This window comes from Salvelinus fontinalis, chromosome 37 (genome assembly GCF_029448725.1).
Source record: "Salvelinus fontinalis isolate EN_2023a chromosome 37, ASM2944872v1, whole genome shotgun sequence".
In the NCBI taxonomy this organism is placed as follows: Eukaryota; Metazoa; Chordata; class Actinopteri; order Salmoniformes; family Salmonidae; genus Salvelinus; species Salvelinus fontinalis.
In genome coordinates, this window is record NC_074701.1 from 407,501 (window position 1) to 426,371 (window position 18,871).

At 47.6% G+C, this 18,871-nt stretch overlaps 1 protein-coding gene across 8 annotated transcripts in view; it reads left to right on the forward strand.

Moving 5' to 3' along the window:
* Positions 1–18,871, forward strand: part of fgfr2 (fibroblast growth factor receptor 2) — a 170,819-nt gene that overhangs the window by 77,896 nt on the left and 74,052 nt on the right. For 7 of the 8 annotated variants that reach the window (XM_055901661.1, XM_055901666.1, XM_055901665.1 and 4 more), the window contains exons 3-4: positions 6,408–6,677; positions 7,248–7,322. The exons of the other annotated variant lie outside the window; for it this stretch is intronic. In XM_055901661.1, coding sequence (XP_055757636.1) covers positions 6,408–6,677; positions 7,248–7,322 — 345 coding nt within the window. The remainder of the gene's footprint in view (positions 1–6,407; positions 6,678–7,247; positions 7,323–18,871) is intronic. 8 annotated transcript variants of the gene reach the window in all.

Sequence of the window (18,871 nt, forward strand, 5' to 3'; positions counted from 1 at the left end):
TAGTTCCAAAGTAAGGCTCTGGTCCCATATGGCTCTAGTCAAAAGTAATGCACTACAGTACCAGTCAATAGTTTGGACACACCTACTCATTCAAGGGTTTTTCTTTATGTTTACTATTTTCTACATTGTAGAATAATAGTGAAGACATCAAAACTATGAAATAACCCCTATGGAATCATGTAGTAACCAAAAAAGTTTTAAACAAATCAAAATGTATTTTATATTTGACATTCTTCAAAGTAGCCACCCTTTGCCTTGATGACTGCTTTGCACACTCTTGGCATTCTCTCAACCCGCTTCATGAGGTAGTCACCTGGAATGCATTTCAATTAACAGGTGTGCCTTGTTAAAAGTTAAATTGTGGAATTTCTTTCCTTCTTAATGCGTTTGAGCCAATCAGTTGTGTTGTGAGAAGGTAGGGGTAGTATACAGAAGGTAGCCCTATTTGATAAAAGACCAAGTCCATATTATGGCAAGAACAGCTCATATAAGCAAAGAGAAATGACAGTCCATCATTACTTTAAGACATGAAGGCCAGTCAATCCGGAAAATGTCAAGAACTTTGAAAGTGCAGTCGCAAAAACCATCAAGCGCTATGATGAAACTGGCTCTCATGAGGACCGCCAGAGTTACCTCAGCTGCAGAGGATAAGTTCATTAGAGTTACCAGCCTCAGTTCATTAGAGTTACCAGCCCAAATAAATGCTTCACAGAGTTCAAGTAACAGAGACATCTCAACATCAACTGTTCAGAGGAAACTACGTGAATCAGGCCTTCATGGTCGAATTGCTGTAAAGAAACCACTACTAAAGGACACCAATAATAGGAAGAGACTTGCTTGGGCCAAGAAACATGAGCAATGGACATTAGACCGGTGGAAATCTGCTATTTGCTCTGATGAGTCCAAATTTGAGATTTTTGGTTCCAACCGCCAATTGAGACGCAGAGTAGGTGAACGGATGATCTCCGCATGTGTGGTTCCCACCGTGAAGCATGGAGGAGGAGGTGTGATGGTGTGGGGGTGCTTTGCTGGTGATACTGTCAGTGATTTATTCAGAATTCCAGGCACACTTAACCAGCATGGCTACCACAGCATTCTGCAGCGATACGCCATCCCATCTGGTTTGGGCTTAGTGGGACACTCATTTGTTTTTCAACAGGACAATGACCCAAAACACACCTCCAGGCTGTGTAAGGGCTATTTGACCAAAAAGGAGAGTGATGGGAGTGCTGCATCAGATGACCTGGCCTCCACAATCACCTGACCTCAACCCCATTGAGATGGTTGGACCGCAGAGCGAAGGAAAATCAGCCAACAAGTGCTCAGCATATGTGGGAACTCCTTCAAGACTGCTGGAAAAGCATTCCAGGTGAAGCTGGTTGAGAGAATGCCAAGATTAGGCAAAGCTGTCACCAAGGCAAAAAAATAAATATATTTGGATTTGTTTAACACTTTTTTGTTTACTACATGATTCCATATGTGTTATTTAATAGTTTTGACGTCTTCACTATTATTACATTTTTACATTTACATTTAAGTCATTTAGCAGACGCTCTTATCCAGAGCGACTTACAAATTGGTGCATTCACCTTATGGCATCCGGTGGAACAGCCACTTTACAATAGTGCATCAGATCTTTTAAGGGGGGGGGGGGGGGGGGGGCAGAAGGATTGCTTTATCCTAGGTATTCCTTGAAGAGGTGGGGTTTCAGGTGTCTCCGGAAGGTGGTGATTGACTCCGCTGTCCTGGCGTCGTGAGGGAGTTTGTTCCACCATTGGGGGGCCAGAGCAGCGAACAGTTTTGACTGGGCTGAGCGGGAACTGTACTTCCTCAGTGGTAGGGAGGCGAGCAGGCCAGAGGTGGATGAACGCAGTGCCCTTGTTTGGATGTAGGGCCTGATCAGAGCCTGAAGGTACTGAGGTGCCGTTCCCCTCACAGCTCCGTAGGCAAGCACCATGGTCTTGTAGCGGATGCGAGCTTCAACTGGAAGCCAGTGGAGAGAGCGGAGGAGCGGGGTGACGTGAGAGAACTTGGGAAGGTTGAACACCAGACGGGCTGCGGCGTTCTGGATGAGTTGTAGGGGTTTAATGGCACAGGCAGGGAGCCCAGCCAGCAGCGAGTTGCAGTAATCCAGACGGGAGATGACGAGTGCCTGGATTAGGACCTGCGCCGCTTCCTGTGTGAGGCAGGGTCGTACTCTGCGGATGTTGTAGAGCATGAACCTACAGGAACGGGCCACCGCCTTGATGTTGGTGGAGAACGACAGGGTGTTGTCCAGGATCACGCCAAGGTTCTTAGCGCTCTGGGAGGAGGACACAATGGAGTTGTCAACCGTGATGGCGAGATCATGGAACGGACAGTCCTTCCCCGGGAGGAAGAGCAGCTCCGTCTTGCCGAGGTTCAGCTTGAGGTGGTGATCCGTCATCCACACTGATATGTCTGCCAGACATGCAGAGATGCGATTCGCCACCTGGTCATCAGAAGGGGGAAAGGAGAAGATTAATTGTGTGTCGTCTGCATAGCAATGATAGGAGAGACCATGTGAGGTTATGACAGAGCCAAGTGACTTGGTGTATAGCGAGAATAGGAGAGGGCCTAGAACAGAGCCCTGGGGGACACCAGTGGTGAGAGCGCGTGGTGAGGAGACAGATTCTCGCCACGCCACCTGGTAGGAGCGACCTGTCAGGTAGGACGCAATCCAAGCGTGGGCCGCGCCGGAGATGCCCAACTCGGAGAGGGTGGAGAGGAGGATCTGATGGTTCACAGTATCGAAGGCAGCCGATAGGTCTAGAAGGATGAGAGCAGAGGAGAGAGAGTTAGCTTTAGCAGTGCGGAGCGCCTCCGTGATACAGAGAAGAGCAGTCTCAGTTGAGTGACTAGTCTTGAAACCTGACTGATTTGGATCAAGAAGGTCATTCTGAGAGAGATAGCAGGAGAGCTGGCCAAGGACGGCACGTTCAAGAGTTTTGGAGAGAAAAGAAAGAAGGGATACTGGTCTGTAGTTGTTGACATCGGAGGGATCGAGTGTAGGTTTTTTCAGAAGGGGTGCAACTCTCGCTCTCTTGAAGACGGAAGGGACGTAGCCAGCGGTCAAGGATGAGTTGATGAGCGAGGTGAGGTAAGGTAGAAGGTCTCCGGAAATGGTCTGGAGAAGAGAGGAGGGGATAGGGTCAAGCGGGCAGGTTGTTGGGCGGCCGGCCGTCACAAGACGCGAGATTTCATCTGGAGAGAGAGGGGAGAAAGAGGTCAAAGCACAGGGTTGGGCAGTGTGAGCAGAACCAGCGGTGTCGTTTGACTTAGCGAACGAGGATCGGATGTCGTCGACCTTCTTTTCAAAATGGTTGACGAAGTCGTCTGCAGAGAGGGAGGAGGGGGGGGGGAGGGGGAGGAGGATTCAGGAGGGAGGAGAAGGTGGCAAAGAGCTTCCTAGGGTTAGAGGCAGATGCTTGGAATTTAGAGTGGTAGAAAGTGGCTTTAGCAGCAGAGACAGAAGAGGAAAATGTAGAGAGGAGGGAGTGAAAGGATGCCAGGTCCGCAGGGAGGCGAGTTTTCCTCCATTTCCGCTCGGCTGCCCGGAGCCCTGTTCTGTGAGCTCGCAATGAGTCGTCGAGCCACGGAGCGGGAGGGGAGGACCGAGCCGGCTTGGAGGATAGGGGACATAGAGAGTCAAAGGATGCAGAAAGGGAGGAGAGGAGGGTTGAGGAGGCAGAATCAGGAGATAGGTTGGAGAAGGTTTGGGCAGAGGGAAGAGATGATAGGATGGAAGAGGAGAGAGTAGCGGGGGAGAGAGAGCGGAGGTTGGGACGGCGCGATACCATCCGAGTAGGGGCAGTGTGGGAAGTGTTGGATGAGAGCGAGAGGGAGAAGGATACAAGGTAGTGGTCGGAGACTTGGAGGGGAGTTGCAATGAGGTTAGTGGAAGAACAGCATCTAGTAAAGATGAGGTCAAGCGTATTGCCTGCCTTGTGAGTAGGGGGGGAAGGTGAGAGGGTGAGGTCAAAAGAGGAGAGGAGTGGAAAGAAGGAGGCAGAGAGGAATGAGTCAAAGGTAGACATGGGGAGGTTAAAGTCACCCAGAACTGTGAGAGGTGAGCCGTCCTCAGGAAAGGAGCTTATCAAGGCATCAAGCTCATTGATGAACTCTCCAAGGGAACCTGGAGGGCGATAAATGATAAGGATGTTAAGCTTGAAAGGGCTGGTAACTGTGACAGCATGGAATTCAAAGGAGGCGATAGACAGATGGGTAAGGGGAGAAAGAGAGAATGACCACTTGGGAGAGATGAGGATCCCGGTGCCACCACCCCGCTGACCAGAAGGTCTCGGGGTGTGCGAGAACACGTGGGCAGACGAAGAGAGAGCAGTAGGAGTAGCAGTGTTATCTGTGGTGAGCCATGTTTCCGTCAGTGCCAGGAAGTCGAGGGACTGGAGGGACGCATAGGCTGAGATGAGCTCTGCCTTGTTGGCCGCAGATCGGCAGTTCCAGAGGCTACCGGAGACCTGGAACTCCACGTGGGTCGTGCGGGCTGGGACCACCAGGTTAGGGTGGGCGCGGCCACGCGGTGTGAAGCGTTTGTATGGTCTGTGCAGAGAGGAGAGAACAGGGATAGACAGACACATGGTTGACAGGCTACAGAAGAGGCTACGCTAATGCAAAGGAGATTAGAATGACAAGTGGGCTACACGTCTCGAATGTTCAGAAAGTTAAGCTTACGTTGCAAAAAATAAGAATAACATACAAGATCTTATTGACTAAAATGATATAGTGCTGCTGGCTGGTGAAGTAGCCTGGCTAGCAGTGGCTACGTTGTTGAAAGTGAAGCTGGCTAGGTAACCTCGACAATTTCACTAAATTTCTCTAAACTACACAATTATCATGGATACAAGGACAGGAAAGACAACTAGCTAACACTACGCTAATCAAGTCGTTCCGTTGAAATGTAAGTTTCTACAGTGCTGCTATTCGGTAGAAGTTGGCTAGCTAGCAGTGTTGGCTAGGTAGGAGGACGGCAGCGCGGCAGGCGAAAAATAGCTGGCTAGCTAACCGATAATTACTCAAAGCTACACAATTATCTTAGATAAAAAGATAGCAAAGAAAACTATGTAGCTAGCTAACACTACACAAGTCAAGTCGTTCCGTTGTAATGTAATCGTTTCTACAGTGCTGCTAATCGGTGGCTAGCTGGCTAGCTAGCAGGGTTGACTACGTTACGTTAGGGCGAGAATACCTGGCTAGCGAACCTCAGCGAACCTTGATAACTACACAATTATCACCGATACAAAGACGGCTATGTAGCCAGCTAAGTAGCTAGCTAAGATCGAACAAATACAAATCAAAGATAGCAAAGACAACTGTGTAGTCAGCCAACACTACACTGATCAAGTCGTTCCGTTGTAATGCACTCGTTTCTACAATGCTGCTATTCGGTGGGAAGCTGGCTAGCTAGCAGTGTTTGGCTACGTTGCGTTACGTTAGGGCGAAAATAGCTGGCTGGCGAACCTCAATAACTACACAATTATGTTTGATGCAAAGACGGCTATGTAGCTAGCTAAGATCAAACAAATCAAACCGTTGTACTGTAGTGAAAATGAAAATCAGACCGTTGTACTATAATGAAATGTAATGAAAAGTTTATACTACTATTCGGTAGACGGTGGACGTTTGCTAGCTGCTGGGCAGATAGCAGTGTGGACTACGATAGACGACGGAATACGATAATTACGCAATTATCTTTTATACACAGACGGCTAAGTAGCTAGCTAAGAAGAAATTGCTAAGGTTAGACAAATTAACCGTTGTACTATAATGAAATGTAATGAAAATGAAATGAAAATTTATACTACCTGCAGAGCGAATGCAAATGCGACCGCTCGCTCCAAATTATTCTACATTGTAGAAAATAGTAAAAATAAAGAAAACCCCTTGAATGAGTAGGTGTGTCCAAATTTTTGACTGGTACTGTATATATTTTCATTTTGGAGGTATCTGGCTTTCCCTGCTGTTTCACACTGGCTGCCTGGTTTTTCTTCTGAAAGGGAAGTCTATCTGTCTATCTGTCTGGGCACAATTATTGGTTGTTAATCTTACAGGCTCCACCTCCACACCACTGTCCACTCTACACCTTCTGCTTTGGGCCATAACTGCATGCTTTACTCATGAAAGCACAACCCAACACAAAATAATGTCCTAATTTATGGTTTTAAGATGAAAGTATTTGGGCCTCTTCTTTCTCCCTGTATCGCCCCTCTTGGCATGACATTGATTTAAGGGCATCCATGGGGTTATGTGTGTTTTTTTATTTTTATACTATTGCTTATTTCTTATTCTCCCACTTTTTCCCCCTGAGTTTCCTCCCTCCTTTCTGTGCACAACCCTACTCACTTTCCTCCTCCCCTTCCTTCGCTCTGCAGAGCCTCCGACCAAATACCAAATCTCTAAGCCCACCGTGTGCTCGGTGCACCCGGGGGAACTGCTGAAGCTCAGCTGCCTTCTGGCCGGGGAGCTCGGAGCCATCACCTGGACTAAGGATGGTTCCACTCTGGGGGCCAACAACCGCACCCTGATAGAACAGGAGGTTCTGCAGATCCGCGACGCCACGCCCAAGGACTCTGGGCTGTACGCGTGCAGCACTGTGGGCCCGCAGGGCAGCGACACGCTCTGCTTCATAGTGAACGTCACAGGTGAGTCAGGGTGCCACGAAGGAGGCGGGACAGAGAGTAACCCGCCAGTCGGCCAGCTTGTCAGGGCAGGACAAGGGCATGGTGTAGGTCTTATAGTATGCTTTTATATTGCTCTGGTATACACATGCGGCGTGTCATGGAGAGTACAGTCAGTGTAGGCAGAGTGGATAGTCGCTGGACTGCAATGTGGCTTCAGCTACTTTACCCGTGAGGGTTCGAGTTGCACCTTCATCCCTGTTCTTGAGAGGTGGTGCTGCCTTTGCAGTGGTGTAGTTGGGGAATGTCCATAGAAGGGCTATGGACTGGGTGTTTATGTTTTTGGTTCATGTAGTTCATTTATAGTTATATCTTTTCTTACATAGGCGAGTGACTCATGTAAACGTCAATATTACGTCCCCTGATCCTCAACACATCAGTGCATGTATGAGCATGTGCTGCAGCGAGCGTGCGTGTACTGTAGTGGTGTGCATGCGTGTGTGTGCCTGCCTAGCAGTGTGAGTGTATATGTTTGGCTGCGGCGCTCCTGAGGGTGCCAGAGATGGCAGTAAGTAACCGTGGTCATCTCTACAGATGCCATCTCGTCTGGTGACGATGAGGACGACACAGAGCGATCGGAGGACGTGGGGGCGGACGGAGAGCAGATAAGTGAGTATGGGCATAGTATTGTGGGGACAGTGTGGGCAGCAGAGGCCATGACTATTGTCTTCTGTAGTGGGGGCCTGTGGGCAATATGTGAACTCAGCAAAAAGGTTGTCGTTTTTTTGGTTGTTTTTACCCTCCTTGTTATATGATAACACTGTTGTGGAACTGAGGGGAAAACGCTTGGACTATCGACCATGAGATCAAATGTCATCATGACTAAAGTTACTTTTTAAAATTCTACTGGAAACAGAGAAGACAGTTGTGTTGTATGTATGTTACCTAATCTGGTTATTTTATATTATTTAAAATTTGCTGCGAGGTATCAGCTATACCGTTGCATTCCTCTGTATGTACTGAGTCTGGGAGTCTGTTTGTGCTGTGAATGTATGTGTGTTCTGAGGGTGTTTGTGACCCACGTTAAAAAAGACTACAGTTTAGAATTCTACAGTAAAATGTAGTATACTGTGGAATACTATACTACATACTACAGTATCTCTCGATCATGTGTAGTACTTACTATATAATGTTGTAGTATAGTACATATTATTGTATTATCCGGAAATAAAACACTGTAGTAAATACTATAGTAATGTCTGCAAAAACACTACAGTCCGCGAAAAAATAAACTTTTATATAGTAAATGCTACTGTATATACTTAGATTTTTTTCACAGGCCTACACAAAATATCCCATAATGTCAAACTGGAATTATGTCTTTTGACATTTTTACAAATTGACCCCTTTGTTATGGCAAGCCTAAATAAGTTCAGGAGCAGAAATTTGCTTAACATGTCACAAAACAAGTTGCATTGTAACGGGTGACGCTCTCCTCATCCTCGGACGAGGTGAGGAGAGAAGGATCCTCAGACCAAAACGCAGCTTCAGGGAGATAAGCCATCTTTATTAAACAACGATAAAGATGGCAACACGAAACGAAACAAACACTTGCAAAACTACAAAATAACAAAACGACGTTGACGAGACCTGAACATAAACTTACATAACTAAACATAAACTTACGTTCAGGTAACAGACGACATCGAAACGAAAACGAAACAAACAAACGCTACAGTCCTATGTGGTACGAACATAACATACGGACACAGGAGACAATCACCCACAAACAAACAGTGAGAATGCCCTACCTAAATATGACTCTTAATTAGAGGCAAACGCAAACCACCTGCCTCTAATCAAGAGCCATACCAGGCAAACCGAAACCAACATAGAAACAGATAACATAGAATGCCCACCCAACCTCACGTCCTGACCAACTAACACACAAAAACTAACATAAATAGGTCAGGAACGTGACAGTACCCCCCCCACAAGGTGCGAACTCCGGACGCACCAGCACAAAGTCTAGGGGAGGGTCTGGGTGGGCATCTAGCCACGGTGGTGGCTCAGGCTCCGGGCGCGGTTCCCACCCCACCATAATCCATCCTAGCCCCCTCCCTTCAAGAATGTCCACCCTCTTACTTCCCCCACAAAATCCTCCTAATAACATATCTAATAATGACAATACCGGGACAGAGAGATAAACCAAGACAGAGGGATAGATAAGACTATAGAGGTAGATAAAGATAGAGAGGGAGATCAGGATAGAGGGGCAACTCCGGACTGAAAGGCAGCTCCGGACAGAGAGACAGCTCTGGACTGATGGGCAGTTCTGGGTATCTAGCCTTTTCAGGCTGAAGGGCAGCTCATGGCTGACTGACGACTCTCGATGCTCATGGCTGGCTGACGGCTCTCGACGCTCATGGCAGGCTGACGGCTCTCGACGCTCATGGCAGGCTGACGGCTCTCGACGCTCATGGCAGGCTGACGGCTCTCGACGCTCATGGCAGGCTGACGGCTCTCGACGCTCATGGCAGGCTGACGGCTCTCGACGCTCATGGCAGGCTGACGGCTCTCGACGCTCATGGCGCTCTGACGGCTCTGGCTGCTCATGGCGCTCTGACGGCTCTGGCTGCTCATGGCGCTCTGACGGCTTTGGCTGCTCATGGCGCTCTGACGGCTCTGGCTGCTCATGGCGCTCTGACGGCTTTGGCTGCTCATGGCGCTCTGACGGCTCTGGCTGCTCATGGCGCTCTGACGGCTCTGGCAGATCCTGTCTGGTTGGCGGCTCTGGCAGATCCTGTCTGGTTGGCGGCTCTGGCAGATCCTGTCTGGTTGGCGGCTCTGGCAGATCCTGTCTGGTTGGCGGCTCTGGCAGATCCTGTCTGGTTGGCGGCTCTGGCAGATCCTGTCTGGTTGGCGGCTCTGGCAGATCCTGTCTGGTTGGCGGCTCTGGCAGATCCTGTCTGGTTGGCGGCTCTGGCAGATCCTGTCTGGTTGGCGGCTCTGGCAGATCCTGTCTGGTTGGCGGCTCTGGCAGATCCTGTCTGGCTGGCGGCTCTAGCGGCTCCTGTCTGGCTGACGGCTCTAGCGGCTCCTGTCTGGCTGACGGCTCTGTAGGCTCATGGCAGACGGGCGGCTTTGCAGGCTCATGGCAGACGGGCGGCTTTGCAGGCTCCTGGCAGACGGATGGCTCAGACGGCGCTGGGGAGACGGATGGCTCAGATGGCGCTGGGGAGACGGATGGCTCAGATGGCGCTGGGGAGACGGATGGCTCAGATGGCGCTGGGGAGACGGATGGCTCAGATGGCGCTGGGGAGACGGATGGCTCAGATGGCGCTGGGGAGACGGATGGCTCAGATGGCGCTGGGGAGACGGATGGCTCAGATGGCGCTGGGGAGACGGATGGCTCTGGCCGGATATGGCGCACTGTAGACCTGGTGCGTGGTGCCGGAACTGGAGGCACCGTGCTAATGACAAGCACCTTCCTACTAGTGCGGGGAGCAGGAACAGGGCACACTGTATTCTCAAAGCCTACTCTATCCCTGATGCGTGGTACCGGCACTGGTGACGCCGGGCTGAGGACAAGCACATCAGGATTAGTAGGGGGAGAATATACAGTGTGTATAGGGCTCTGGAGACTCACTGGTAGCTTAGTGCGTGGGGCCGGAACTGGAGGCACCGGGCTAGATACACGCACTACAGGGAGAGTGCGTGGAGGAGGAACAGGGCTCAGGATACGCACTGGTAGCCTAGTGCGTAGTGTATACACTGTAGGTACTAGGCTGGGGCGGGGAGGTGGTGCCGGAAATACCGGACCGTGGAGGCGTACTGGCACTCTTGAGCATTGAACCTGCCCAACCTTACCTGGTTGAATGCTCCCGGTTGCCCGACCAGTGCGGGGAGGTGGAATAACCCGCACCGGCCTATGTAGGCGAACCGGGGAAACCATGCGTAAGGCAGGTGCCATGTATGCCGGCCCGAGGAGACGCACTGGAGACCAGACGCGTTGAGCCGGCCTCATGACACCTGGCTCAATACTCAATCTAGCCCTACCAGTGCGGGGAGGTGGAATAACCCGCACTGGGCTATGCACTCGTACAGGAGACACCGTGCGCTCTACTGCGTAACACGGCGCCTGCCCGTACTCCCGCTCTCCACGGTAAGCCTGGGAAGTGGGCGCAGGTCTCCTACCTGCCCTTGGCCCACCACCTCCTAGCCCCCCCCCCAAGAAATTTTTTGGGAATTACTTACGGGCTTTTTCGGCTTCCGTGCCAGACGCGTTCCCTCATAGCTCCGGTTCCTCTCTCCGGTAGCCTCCGCTCTCCTCAGTGCCTCCAGCTGTTCCCATGGGAGGCGATCTCTACCAGCTAGGATCTCCTCCCAAGAGTAGCAACCCTTTCCATCCAAAACCTCGTCCCATGTCCATTGCTCCTTTCTCTCCTGTCCCTTACTCCGTTTCGTTTTCCCTTGCCGCTTGGTCTTAGCGTGTTGGTGGGTGATTCTGTAACGGGTGACGCTCTCCTCATCCTCGGACGAGGTGAGGAGAGAAGGATCCTCAGACCAAAACGCAGCTTCAGGGAGATAAGCCATCTTTATTAAACAACGATAAAGATGGCAACACGAAACGAAACAAACACTTGCAAAACTACAAAATAACAAAACGACGTTGACGAGACCTGAACATAAACTTACATAACTAAACATAAACTTACGTACAGGTAACAGACGACATCGAAACGAAAACGAAACAAACAAACGCTACAGTCCTATGTGGTACGAACATAACATACGGACACAGGAGACAATCACCCACAAACAAACAGTGAGAATGCCCTACCTAAATATGACTCTTAATTAGAGGCAAACGCAAACCACCTGCCTCTAATCAAGAGCCATACCAGGCAAACCGAAACCAACATAGAAACAGATAACATAGAATGCCCACCCAACCTCACGTCCTGACCAACTAACACACAAAAACTAACATGAATAGGTCAGGAACGTGACATGCATGGATTCACTCTTTGTGCATTACTAGTGTTTAACATTACTACCTCATCTCTGTACCGCTCACTATACGTAAGATCCCTTAGTCAAGCAGTGAATTTCAAACCCAAAGACCAGAAAGGTTTTCCAATATCTCGCAACGGGCACCTATTGCTAGATGGGAAGAAAAATAAGGGTGCCTTGTGAGGATCGGGTGACTAGTGGCTAATCTGCCTTTGTCCTCCGTACTGCTAGCTAATGTTCTATCGCTGGAAAAATAAATGGGATAAACTGAAAGCACTGATATCTTACCAACGGGACATTAAAAACTGTAATATCTTATGTTTCACTGAGTCGTTGCTGAATGACGGAATTAATAACATACAGCTGGTGGATTATACACTCTATCGGCAGGATGGAACAGCAGCCCCTGGTAAGACACGAGGTGGGGGCCTGTGCGTATTTGTAAATAACAGCTGGTGCACAACATCTAAGGAAGTCTTGAGGTTTTGCTCGCCTGAGGTAGAGTATCTCATGATGAGCTGTAGACCACACTGTCTACCGAGAGAGTTTTCATCTGTATTTTCCGTAGCTGTCTACATACCACCACAGACGAATGCTGGCACTAAAACCGCACTCAATGAGCTGTATACCGCCATAAGAAAACAGGAAAACGCACATCCAGAGGCGGCACCATCGAGAGCATCCTGACGGGTTGCATCACTGCCTGGTATGGCAACTGCTCGGCCTCCGACTGCAATGCACAGCAGAGGGTAGTGAGTACGGCCCAGTACATCACCGGGGCCAAGCTTCCAGCCATCCAGGACCTCTATACCAGGCGGTCAAAGATTCCAGCCACCCTAGTCATAGACTGTTCTCTCTGCTAACGTACGGCAAGCGGTACCAGAGCGCCAAGTGTAGGTCCAAGAAGCCTAGATTTAACAGCTAATCAAATGGCTACCCAGACTATTTATATTGCCTCCCCCCCTCTTCTACGCTGCTGCTACTCTTTGTTATCATCTATTTATTTATTTTGCCTTTAACTAGGCAAGTCAGTTATGAACAAATTCTTATTTTCATTGACCGCCTTGGAACAGTGGGTTAACTGCCTTGTTCAGGGGCAGAACGGCAGATTTTTACCTTGTCAGCTCGGGGATTCGATCTCGCAACCTTTCGGTTACTAGTCCAACGCTCTAACCACTAGGCTTCCTGCCGCAGTATACTACAATCTCCAGTAGTCACTTGAATGATTCTACCTACATGTACATATTACCTCAATTACCTCATCACTGGTGGCCCTGCACATTGACTCTGTACCGGCACCCGCTGTATTTAGCCCCGCTATTTGTTATTTACTGCTGCTCTTTAATTATTTGTTCTTCTTATCTCTTACTCTTTTTTTAGGTATTTTCTCAAAACTGCATTTTTGGTTAAGGGCTTGTGAGTAAGCATTTCACTGTAATGTCTACCCCTGTTGTGTTCGGCGCATGTGACCTCATGAGATCCACTCTCCATATTTTCAAGCAAAGTGGTGGCTGCATCATGTTGTGGGTATGCTTGTGATTGTTAAGGACTGGGGAGTTTTTCAAGATAAAAAATAAATGGAATGGAGCTATGCACAGGCAAAAACCTAGAGGAAAACCTGGTTCAGTCATCTTTCCACCAGACACTGGGAGATTAATTCACCTTTCAGCAGGACAATGACCTTCAACAAGGCCAAATCTACAATGGAGTTGCTTACCAAGAAGACAGTGAATAGTCCTGAGTGGCTGAATTACAGTTTTGACTTAAATCTACTTGAAAAGCTATGGCAAGACCTGAAAATGGTTGTCTAGCCATGATCAACAACCAATTTGACAGAGTTCAAACATTTTTGAAGTATAATGGGCAATTGTTGCACAATCCAGGTTTGGAAAGCTCTTAGAGACTTACCCGGAAAGACTCAACGCTGTAATCACTGCCAAAGGTGCTTCTACAAAGTATTGACTAAGGGGTGTGATTACTTAAGTAAATTAAATGTTAATGTGTTTCATTTTCAATAAATTAGCATACATTTCTAAAAACATGTTTTCACTTTATATTGTGTGTAGATAGGTGCGATTTTTTTTTTTTTTACTTAACCCATTCCGCAAAATGTGGAATAAGTCAAGGGGTATGAATGCTTTCTGAAGGCACTGTACCTACAGTTTATGGAAAATGTGCTCTTTTAGTATTTCTCCAGTAGGTTTCCTGAAGGAACAAGCCTCCACTTCTATTGTAAAGATAATAAAACAAAGACCGTATAGTAAATACTACATTAATGTCCGCAAAAACACTACACTAAATACTACAGTGTACCACAGTCCGCAAAAACACTACAGTAAATACTACAGTATACTACAATCTGAAAATACCCTACCTAAATTACTATAGTATATACTAGAGTTTTCTTTTACTACAGTATTTATACTATAGGTAACTGTAAATACTAAAGTATACTTTTATTTATTTTATTTTCATTTTTTAATTTAATTAGGCAAGTCAGTTAAGAACAAATTCTTATTTACAATGACGGCCAAACCCGGACACCGCTGGGACAATTGTGCGCCGCTCTATGGGACTCCCAATCACGGCCGGGTGTGATACACCCTGAATTCGAACCAGGGTGTCTGTACTGAGATGCAGTGCCTTAGATTGCTGCGCCACTCAGGAGCTACATTATACTACAGTAAAAACTACAGTCAGCAAAACACTACAGTGAATACTATAGTGTTTATACCATCGTATACTATAGTATTTTTTTTATGTCGGGAGCACCTGGGGTAGTCAGGCCATGTCTCTCTCAGACCTTCTAGGCATTCTAGGGAAGAAGAATTCCTAGCATTCCTGCTGTAGCCGGAATCTCTCAGGTTGTCAGGCCCGAAGGAGCCAGTCAGCTGGACTCATCCATTATGTAAACTCCCATCTGGACTGGGTTAGGGACCTGATGGGGGATGGGCTTTGTGTAGTGTGTGACCGTGTACAGTGCATTCGGAAAGTATTCAGACCCCTTCACTTTTTCCACATTTTGTTGCGTTGATCATCCTTGAGATGTTTCTACAACTTGATTGGAGTCCACCTGTGGTAAATGGAAAGGCACACACCTGTCTATATAAGGTCCCGCAGTTGACAGTGCATATCAGAGCAAAAACCAATCCATGAGGTCGAAGGAATTGTACGTACAGCTCCGATACAGGATTGTGTCAAGGCACAGATCTGGGGAAGGGTACAAAAAATGTCTGCAGTATTGAAGGTCCCCAAGAACACAGTGGCCTCCATCATTCTTAAATGGAAGAAGTTTGTAACCACCAAGACTCTTCCTAGAGCTGGCCGTCCAGCCAAACTGAGCAATCGGGGGAGAAGGGACACAATTTGGTCACTCTGACGAGCTCTAGAGTCCTTCCAGAAAGACAACCATCTTTTCAGCAAACCACCAATCAGGCCTTTATGGTAGAGTGGCCAGACGGAAGCCACTCCACAGTAAAAGGCACATGACAGCCCACTTGGAGTTTGCCAAAAGGCACCTAAAGGACTCTCAGACCATGTGAAACAAGATTCTCTGGTCTGATGAAACCAAGATTTAACTATTTGGCCTGAATGCCAAGCGTCACATCTGGAGGAAACCAAGTGAAGCGGTGAAGCATGGTTGTGGCAGCATCATGCTGTGGGGATGTTTTTCAGCGGCTGGGCCTTGGAGACTAGTCAGAATCGAGGGATAGATGAACGGAGCAAAGTACAGAGAGATCCTTGATGAAAACCTGCTTCAGAGCGCTCAGGACCTCAGACTGGGGTGAAGGTTCATCTTCCAACAGAACAACGACCCTAAGCACACAGCCAAGACAACGTAGGAGTGGCCTCTGGAGAGACCTGAAAAAAGCTGTGCAGCGACGCTCCCCATCCAACCTGACAGAGCTTGAGAGGATCTGCAGAGAAGAATGGGAGAAATTCTCCAAATACAGCTGTGCCAATATTGTAGCGTCATACCTAAGAAGACTCGAGGCTGAAATCGCTGCCAAGGGTGCGTCAGCACAGTACTGAGTAAACGGTCTGAATACTTATGTAAATGTGATATTTCCGTTTGAAAAAATAAAATATTTGCAATTTTTTAAAAAACATTTAAATATTTGCTTTGTCATTATGGGGTATTGTTTGTAGATTGATGAGGGGAAAATATATTTAATTAATTTGAAAATATGGCTGTAACGTAACAAAATGTGGAAAAAGGGAAGGTTTCTGAATACTTTCCAAGTGCAATGAATGTGTGTGTGTGTGTGTGTCACAGGGCTGAGGTGAAGATGAGGGCTTCCACATCTTCTTAAAATTTTCCACAGGCATCCTGCCTCACTGTGGGCTGAACCCCCCCCCTTCAGGGCCAACTGTAATTGCCTGAAATCCATTTAATATGGTGGATAGGAACTCTGCAAGGAGAGGAAAATGGAGAGGAACAAATGATAATTCTGGTGGTAATAAGCTGTTTGAAAACAAAGTAACAGCTGTTTTGGCAGCTCTGTCCAATTTTCTCCTGGTGTTTTTTCTATGATTTCAAAACCCGGAATATAAAAAATAGAGGGAAGAGTGGGGGAAAAGGGAAAGGGAGGAAAAAAAAGGGGGGAAGGTTGAACAGCGTTCTGGTTTGGATCAGCACCAGCGCTTCTCTGTGTACGCTGTGGAGCTCTGTTCCCTGGCCCACTTCTAGAAGGGGGATGTGGAGGTATGGGAGGGGGAAAAAGGAAGGAGATAGGGGGGGTGGGGATTATGTTTCAGTGTCTGCCTCAGCTTCTACTCTGAACACTTTTATTCCACGTTCTAAAAAAGACATTGAACAACAACACAATCACAACCCGAGCTAAGTTGTACCCACTGCCCAGGAAACAAGCAAGGCCCAGCGGAAGGATCATGTTGAAGGCTTTGTTTTTCGGGGGAGCATTGACATCAGTAGAAGGTCAGAGGGAATGTGGGGTTCCAGTCCCGTTGGTTCTGTTGTTCTCTGGTCTGTTAAGGAGATTAACCTTAATTGCTCCCGTTTGTCTTCGTTTGACACATCTGTAGGGTACATAGACCGTACAGTTGATGTAAAATTAGTGGATTTGATGCCTCAATTTGATAGAAGTCTAATATAATTTGCTGCTTTGTTATGTAGCTCTAGTACTGTACTTCTAAACCAATGTCTACAGTATTGGGCAAATTTGTGGATTTCATGCCCTCATGTTACAACTTTAAGCAATTAGTACTATGATTTGCCACGTATGTTTGTGCCTCACTTTTCATATTGAATATACAGTACATTCTTGTTCTTGAATAACATGGGCTAACCCCAGAATGCCACAGAGTAAACAGTGAGATGAGCTGTCCGGATCCAGAGAGCTTAAGGGTCATAGTTCACCCGAGAGAGACGAGCTCCCGACGGGGGCATACACCACCTTAATCTGTCTGTATGGCGGAGTGTTGAAAAAGAGAAGGAGTTGAAAAGAGGTAAAGGTGATGAAAGTGAGAGAAGACTGAGTGTCTGTACAGAAAATAAGAGTTGAAAGATAGGATATATGGGGAGAAATGGAAAGAGGAGGTAGAGATAGTGAGAGTGAAGGAAAGGGGCTGAAGAGAAGCTAACTAGCCTAATTATAGTGTGTTAGTTCATCCCGGAAGGAAGAGCATGGTTTACTTCTGTATCAAAGTATGTGTGTACTGCTCAGTTTGCATGCCAGAGAAAATGATGGGAGGTGACTGACTCCGATAGTATTCCGATTGCACTCTGGTAGGCGGGAAAGGGAGAGAGGAGTGGGAAGAGAGAGAGAGGGGTGGAAAGGGAAGCACAGAGGCCCAAGAACAAGAAGGCTAAACTCCTGTCCATTCCGTCAGTGGTCAAACTGATTGAAGCAAGGACAGGAGTGTCTCAAAGCCAGTGTAACCCTGGAGTGTTCCCCATGTTCCTCCCTGCTCCTGTCCTAGAGATATAGGAAGTGATGGTGGGGTGGCCGTTGGTTGTCTTGTTGTTTCGCTCCAAGTTTCTCTTCCTCAGTGAGTTCATCTGCTTATGCAATCACTCTCCCAGGTGCAGAGAGAAAGAGAGAGACACTGTGTGTGTTTGAGAGAGAGAGAGAGCGTGAGAGGGAGATAAAGAGAAGGGTCTTCTGTGAACTACAGATGACTGAGAGACCGAGAGGGGGAGTGGGGGATAGAAAGGGAGGGAGGGGTGGAGAGGTATGGGGTTAATGAGCTGCAGTTATGTAGGCCAAAACGAAAAGGGGTGTTCCTAATTTCCTATATTTGATCGACCGGCTCGATTTGGTCTTACGTAGCAAAATTTGAAATTGTGTTTTTTACATTGGATAAAAGCATAGACACAGCTAAAAACGGGTATATCATACACTACAGTTGAGGAACAATGGGGAAGTAATTGTGCTTTGAAAGTTGATAAACTTGTAAAATCACCTTTTGAGAAAATGGCCCTTCAATGTTTTTGTACAGATACTGGAGAGCTCTTCTTTGTCTACACCCATTCAGCCTCGTTCACACCCTCTTAAGTTTAGTCCCACCCATCTCTTTAAGGACTCACGTGAGGCCATGTACTAAACAACCAAAGGTTTTAAGACTAAAGGCTGGTTTACTACGGTGTGTTCGTAAATTTAATCTGGACTGCCAGAGGGTTTTCTGGGCGTTTGAGTGTTGTCAGATTTTCCGTTCGTAAATTCAGAGTGTTTCGTTCTTGGCGCGTTCGGAGCGCACACTGGACGCTCTGGCCGAGGAGTAGGGTTGATTAGAGCGTTATGACCTAACATCAGCAGTCAAGCACCCAGGCTAACTGGCTAACGTTGGCTAGCTTGCTAGCTACTTCCAGACACAAATGAGAGAACAGCTCACTCTGACTATTTTACTTGCCCCAGCAGATGGGGTTAGGCTGTTTTTATGTAATCCAGAGCATTGGTGACTGCAACTGTGCTGCTGGCAACAATTTAATTAAGCTTTTTTGCCAATGTTTACTGACACCGGCCATATTCAACGGGTGTTGAGTGTTCGTAAATTTGTCAGTTATTCTGCGCTCTGGCACACTCAGACGAGAGTGCTCTGAAATCAGAGTAGATAGCTAGAGAGAATTTACCAGCTACGTCTAACGACAGTTGTTTCAGTGACGTCGTGAACATTCTACGGAAATGGTTACTTGCATAGTGGAGTTTTTTGTTTAGACATGTAGCTAGCTAGCTAAACAATGA